Source organism: Vitis riparia, chromosome 18 (genome assembly GCF_004353265.1).
Source record: "Vitis riparia cultivar Riparia Gloire de Montpellier isolate 1030 chromosome 18, EGFV_Vit.rip_1.0, whole genome shotgun sequence".
NCBI classification, from domain to species: Eukaryota; Viridiplantae; Streptophyta; class Magnoliopsida; order Vitales; family Vitaceae; genus Vitis; species Vitis riparia.
The window spans coordinates 26,132,480-26,139,793 of record NC_048448.1 but is presented as its reverse complement, the minus strand read 5'-3'; the positions used below and the strand labels follow the sequence as shown (position 1 = coordinate 26,139,793).

Here is a 7,314-nt window from a genome sequence, read left to right as displayed (position 1 = left end):
TCTACTATTTCTCGCTCCAGTGCTGAAGCTGAGTATAGATTCTTAGCCATTACTACTGCTGAAGTTGCTTGGATTGTTCAACTCCTCTGTGATCTACGACTTCCCTTGCCTTCCCCTCCGAAGATATTATGCGACAACAGAAGTGCTCTTTTTATGGCAGTCAATCTAGTCACTCGGTCTCGATTTAAGCACATTGCGATTGATTATCATTTTGTTCATGAATTGATTGCAAATGGTTCTTTAAAAGTCACATTTACTCCCTCCCATCTTCAGCTTGCCGATTCTTTTACCAAGGGCGTCTCCAAGCCTCAGTTCCTATTTTTTTGTAACAAGCTTCATGTTATTCCTTCTACCACACTCAGCTTGCTGGGGAGTGATAAGGCAGAATCCTCTCCTGATTGATTATTTCCTTGATCTTAGATTATTTGTTATTATGTATATTTATCTTTTCCTAGTTTGTAGGATCTTCCAACTGTATATACAATCTATATAATGAGTAACAATTACCTCAATAATGATCGAGGATTTCAACCATATTTTACACGGGTTCTCAAACCTTTATAATCCTCCTTCGTCAATGGAGATGCTTCACCCTTCTTCTCCATGAAGCCCTCCTCACAAGTATCTGAAGCATCCATGGCAGAGCTGAACCCTTGCTTAGCATCAGAGTAGTGTTTGGTCTTAAAATGATCAAGCGCAACCCTTAATGTATCGATAGCATCCGAGTAAAGCTCCAAGCAATCTTTAAGGCAAGCCTTGGAGTATGGATCAAACTTTATGTCCTCCAAGAGGTTGAAAATATAGGACTGCAAGTAGGTTGCATTGGATATGGTTTGCATAACAGAGATGGCTCCAAGTTCCTCGAGGCTCACTGTTGGGCTCTTGGGATCAGATTCGAGGCTGGTGACGCAGAAGTCGTAGTTCAATTTTGGATCAGTGTGTGCAAGTTTCTGGCAGGCTTGATGGACGAGATCAGAGGGTGGTGAAGAATAGAAGAATAATGAGAGAAGACAAAGATATGGGTAGATTAAAGGCTTTGGGTACTTCATTTTATTTGTCCTTCCACAATTTCGTTGGAAGTGGTTGAACATCAGCGGAGAACTTCCGGCAAAGCCTACTTGTATAAGAAGGCATGGACGGATATATTAACGAAATGTGTATTAATTTTGGATTTTACGTATGACATTTGTTCTATTTAATGCATACTTCGAAAAGTCTTAAGTTTGTTTCAACGAATGCTTGCTTCCTTCTTCATGAGATGTTGTTCAAATCCGACTACACGTCAAGATCATTTATCACATACAAAGATAAGACTCTGTTTAATAAAACAGTTGATTGTAAAATGTTTTTCTACATGTAAATAGTTTTCTATCAATCAATGAAATAATAAAATGGATTATAAGAGTGATATTTCATTTAAAATCTCCCTCTAAGAGAAAATATTAAGAATGAAAATATCGGTTTTTATGGATATATAGTAGTTAAATTTTTTTTTGGATATATTAAAAAATATCTATGAAAATTTTGATAAAAAATATTAATGGGATAAAAATTGATAAAAATATATAAAAATATGGAAAAAAAAAAAAAAGCCTATATACATATTTAAATTGTTTTAAAAAATTTGTAATAATATACAAAATTTGTAAACTGTTAATGTTAAAAATATAATCTATTTAATTTGGATATATTAAAGGATAAAAAAAAAAAAAAAAAAAAAGATAATATATATACACTAGGGTTCTCCTCCTTGCCTTGTGAGTGAGCTCTAAAGAATCTTTTATGGGTTAAGAATCTTTTGTGGGTTTACGGAAAGAGTAATCCCACATCGTAAGCGGAAGAGAAAAAAAAATATGAAGTATTTAATTGGCTACACCTATAGCCCCATCACAAGCCATTGCTGGGTTGGGCGTGGATGGCCTTGGACTCCTAGGCCCATTTCTTAGGGCTTAGATGTTGGCCCATGTCTCGGGGCTTAAATCTTTTCATGTCCGACCCATTCTGACAACTCGACATTTCAAACATACCTTGTAACTGGTACTTGAGGAAGGAGAATAAGTTAGAATTGTATACATGAAGTCCTCGGCTTCTTGCTTGAATGAGTCAAAATCTAATCATGCCTTAAATTGAGTAAGAGTTTCTTAAAATTTTATTATAATATTTACAAGCCTTTTAAAATATGAAAACCATTTTGTGACTTAAATATTGCCCCCTTTAATATAATTAAATTTCTAACTCTGCCACTGCTCAAAACTCTTTATCATTAATTATCAATCAAAACTCCATGTAAAACGAAGTTTAACACAAAATGCTTATGGCCTGTTTCGTAATTGCCTTCGAAAATAAGTATAATATTTTATTTTTAATCAATCTACAAGTTTGGATAATTATTTTTTTAAAACAACCATTAGAAAATAAGTATAAATAATAAAAAATAATTAAAAAATATTATTTAAAAACATCATATTTTTTATTTTTTAAAAAAATAGTTTTTTATTCTTAAAAACAAAAAATAGTTTTTTTTATCAAACATGTTTTCCTTTTTGTTTTTTTTTAAATTTTAGAAAATAGCAAATTATTTTCAAAAGTAATTATCAAACAGACCCTTAATTTCCTTATCATTTGTAATTAATTTTATATTCATTATTTTTTAACATTTTTCTACTTATGATTTTAAGTATTGATTTATTTATTTATGCCCATGATAATGTTTCACATAATATATATATATATACCCTATTGAGTATACGAAAGCTCTCATACACGTTTGCTTGGAAAAATGTATAACATCCAAATCACGTAAGAGAAAATAAAGTAAAATAGATGATACAAAATATTTATGTGGTTTAATGTAATGATTACCTCCATCCACTAGAAAGAGACATCAAATTAATTAATAAACTTCAAGAACACATTTCAAACTCTCCCAACATTCTTTTACCTAAAATTCAATATATTTTTTGTTTATCTCTCTTCACTTTTTTGTCACTATTTCTTTTTCTATCTCCTTAATTCTATGTAAATCTATTATAATAACCCAAAAATCAATTTCCCAATTTCTCCATCTTCAGAATAATAATTGTTTTTAACCTTATAAACATACAATCCAATGACAAATTTTGTTTACTAGACTAAAAGTGGGATCGAGAAATAATGATTATATACCAAATATATAAATCCAATTTCATTCAAGGAATGGTTTATTGAAGTCAAATAATAACAAAAACAAACCTTAGTTTTGCTCTAATTTTCTCTCCATATGTGGTTTGATTAAATTGAATGAGAGATTTTTTGTTACTAGAGGTGAGCCATGAACAAAAAAATGCATTTGAAAAGGAAGAAACTAAGAAAGAAAGAGAAAAAATGGTGATAAAATTAGAACAAAAGAAGAAACAAATCCTCAAATCTAAAATTAGATTGAACAGTGTCGATGGTTTGATATTTGCTAGATTAGAACAACAAAAGACACCCAAATTTAGCTACATAATCTTTATAAACATTCATCTTCCACTACCCAACTAACACATAAATTGTGTATATAATCCTAGTGTAGAGAGAGGATCTTACCAGAGACTCGTCAAAATCTGAATTTTTTGTGTTGTTGTGGCAAGAAACCAAATGGGAACTAGGTGAGAGTTACTGACAATGGAAATTTTGGTTAGATGAATAGGCAATGAAACTCATGGAGAGAAATAGAGAACAATTTGAATTGTGTTTGGAGCCTTTGAAATTCACTTTATTGTGGTTTCTCTCGGGTGGAGTTGTCGAAAGTGCCGGAGAATGAAGGAACCTATTGCCCTCATGAGAGGAATCTGATATTTAGAGAAGTGATCTCTAGACGCCTATTGTAGAAGATTTTGGGTTAACTTTTATACTGCCCATATGGTGGCGATCAAGTCTACGTGGCTTGAAGAGTCTATATCTATGGGTTAAACTCATCTACACCTGTAACATTCTTTTGGTAGCTACTTATGGACCATTGCCAGCTATAAAACCATGAAATGACAATGCATTCCTTACCTTTAGGTGCCGTTGGAATGGAAGTGAAGCCATATATGATCTTTAGTGGAGGATTTTATGTCCCCTTCTAAAACTATGTCAGCATATCTATCTATTCTAGTAGTGAAAGGATATGTGATCATGAAATTTGTGGCCCAATAATTCCTTAAGTAGAATTTGATATATGTTATTTATGAATTAGAGTATGTTAGTTGATCATATAATAGAAGGATCTATAACTTAATGATTTAAGAGATAGTCTTGAGGAGTTAATAGCACTACCCCATTAGATTACAAATACCAATTCATGAGAACTGTGTATGCAATGAATAGAATGTCACAAAACTAAACTTTGGTTTATTGTAATTTCATAGGATAATGGAGTGCAGTTGATTCTCTTTAGTGGAGTGTTGAGTCAACTTCAAAATTTGATTTTAAGAAAGCTAGTGTTTTCTTATAAGTCATAATGATCCTCGCTCGAGCTCTTAGTTTACGATGACACGTTTTATCTTATAATGCAAGTCTATTTATTTTTTTTTTTTCAATTTTCAATAATAAACATCTAGATATTATTGTACAATAATAAACAATTATATATATATATATATATATATAAAACAACAACAATCTCATACTAGTAAAAAAAAAAAAGTTAATCTTTTTCATAACTTCTAGCTATGAAAAATTGGATTCTTATATTCATAACTTCAAGTTATAAATAAGGACAGTAATATATAGTTTCTAGCTATATATAATAACATAATTTTTTTTATATAGCCTTTAACTATCCATAACTTCTAGTTATAAATAATGGTAATTGCATAACATCTGGATATATATAAATATAATATTTTTTTATATAGTTTCTGACTATGTGACTTTTAACATTTATTTTACATAACTTCATGTTATGAACAATTAAAAATTTAATCAAATAACATATGACGATACAAAGAAAATTATACTATGACGTATCTTTTCGTAACCCTTGATGTACAAGTCTTGAAAAATTAGATGATGTTTCAAGCTTTCGTTAGAGCGTTGTTCTGATATTTCGTTATAGAAAAATGAAAATGAAAAAGTAGAATGAATTTTGATTATAGATCTCCCATTTTATAAAAAGTCATAAAGAGATATACATCATCATAGATAATTAATCATCCACGAGTTCCCACAATGTGACAAATTATCATATTTTATAATAAATTTTAATTTTTTTATTATTAAATGAACAAGTTGTTGGTGAAAATTTGTAATAAAGTAAAAGTATGCCGTGATGTCCAAGAGTTCTTGGATTTTTCATCAGAAATTAATGAAGAAGTCCATGTGATGACAAGTACCTGGGTATTAACACCAATTTTTTATGATATGTTAGGGTGATGTTATCCAAATTAATGCTCCACAACAGTTTTTGCATTCATTTTAAATAAAAAATTCGAACAAAAAATTATGAGAAACCAACTTATTGAGATTGACATTGTTTTTTAAGTTTTAAAAAAGTTTAAAGGTCAAATTAGTGCATGAGTGAATGTATGGGTAAATTTTGTAACTTGTCAAACTGATACATGAGTCAAAGCATGAGAATAAATTTGGTTGATAGGAAAGAGCAAAAGGAAGGTTTGAATGATATGATATCCACAAGAAATCAATTCCACGGAATCATTAAAGTCATCCAACTACTACCTGACTACCTTGTGTTGCCAGAATACCTCCATGGAAATGGCTGTGGGAGGTGTCAATGTAGGGCTACCCTCTCCTCTTCTTTTCACGTCTCTCTTTTAATTCTTATCATCAAGTTCGTGGTCCATTGGCTTAATTATTTTCTGATATTTCCTCCCTCTCCTGCTTACATTCTTGGCGATTTATTATTTGGAGAGGAAATTTCCACATGCATATGAAACAAGGGCTATGTTTGCCTTTTCAAGTGATGATAATGTTCCACCCCATATGGTGCATAGTAAACATCATTGATAGTGATAGATATGACTCAATGAAACCATAGATATTATATATATGGGTAGAACGAAGCCTAACACAAGCTGGCCTCCAATCCCAAATGCTAGAGCCTCTCGGGTCTTGCTGATCACAGCGCAATGGAGCCCTCTGAGACTTTGAATGGTCATGCTCGGATTGTCTTCTCAAGGAGACATTCTTCATTTCCAATCCCTAAAGGACGTTCCTCTGCCCAAACTAGATCCTTTGCCTCTCCAGCATCGTCATTTTCATCTCCTTTTTCTTCTCCTGGCATTGATTCACGCATCCCTTTTTCTTGGGAAAAAATACCCGGAGTTCCCAAGAAACAAGCTCCCAAGAAAGAGGGTCATTCTCCAAGATTCCTCCCTCTGCCTCCGCCAACTATTCCAGCATCCTCGAAGATCAGATTCGACCATGTAAAGATGAAGAACCCTGGTACTAAAAGCTTCCAAGTGGATCCTTTTCTCGTTGCACTTGTTGAGTGCTCCAAGGATGATGATTATGAAGAAACGATTGTGGGTTATGTTGGTCCAAAGATAACAAGGAGTTTGAGCGACAGATTTGGATTTGTCAAACTTTCTGCTTCCTGCAAGAGCACATCTTGCGTGGTTTCAGAATCAATAGTTCCTAGCCCAAGGAGAAGCAATTATAATACAAGGAATAGCCTCTTTAGATGAAGATTGAACAGGCCGATTGCTATACATAAGCATATCTACATTGTTGCAATACTACACACTATTATGCTCAATTGTTCCTTGTTTATACGTACATAAATGTCAAGAAGCATATACGTTGCTCTTCATGTAAATAACTTAATTTCCAGTATTAATATAAGCAGCCGGTGGTCATGAATTTATTTTTTCATTTTTTGTTTTGTTTTGTTAATAGAGTTTCATGCTTGTTTTTGGATGATACTTGAGGATGATCAAGTACATTTTACATAATGCTTGGAAAATGCCTTCATATGCTCATGATTCATTCTAATTCTACAAATTCAAGGGGAAATATCGTTATGGACTATGTCAACTTTAAGAAAATCCCATTGTATTCTAGAAGCTCGTAGGATTGGTCCTGACAAACCCCAATCTATTGCTTCTTCTACACCAATAATGCATACCCCCTCAACTCGTTCTTAAAAAATAGGATTACGTGTAATAAGTTTTTAATATTCAACAACCCTATTAAAAAATAATCATTAAAATTCAAGCATTTATCTATCCATCCGTGCAATAGATTCCAAAAATTTTAAGAGTTATAATAAGAAATTTTCCATCGTATGCAGCAATGGAAACAAAGTGACAATAAGAACAAGAGTGAACTACATCACCATCGAAAAAACAA

The 7,314-nt window shown here is 32.1% G+C and overlaps 2 protein-coding genes across 2 annotated transcripts; one reads left to right on the top strand and one right to left on the bottom strand.

Moving 5' to 3' along the window:
- Window positions 1-527: 527 nt before the first annotated feature.
- LOC117905579 (putative invertase inhibitor) lies at window positions 528-1,049 on the bottom strand. The gene has a single exon (XM_034818476.1). It carries the CDS (start codon window positions 1,047-1,049, stop codon window positions 528-530), a length of 522 nt encoding a protein of 173 aa, XP_034674367.1.
- Window positions 1,050-6,072: 5,023 nt separating this feature from the next.
- LOC117907672 lies at window positions 6,073-6,812 on the top strand. The gene has a single exon (XM_034821296.1). It carries the CDS (start codon window positions 6,093-6,095, stop codon window positions 6,648-6,650), a length of 558 nt encoding a protein of 185 aa, XP_034677187.1. The 5' UTR covers window positions 6,073-6,092; the 3' UTR covers window positions 6,651-6,812.
- The last annotated feature ends 502 nt before the right edge of the window (window positions 6,813-7,314 follow it).

Coding starts and splice junctions, on each gene's coding strand:
- LOC117907672 (XM_034821296.1), top strand. CDS start 6,093: ATGGAGCCCTCTGAGACTTTGAATGGTCATGCTCGGATTGTCTTCTCA.
- LOC117905579 (XM_034818476.1), bottom strand. CDS start 1,049: ATGAAGTACCCAAAGCCTTTAATCTACCCATATCTTTGTCTTCTCTCA.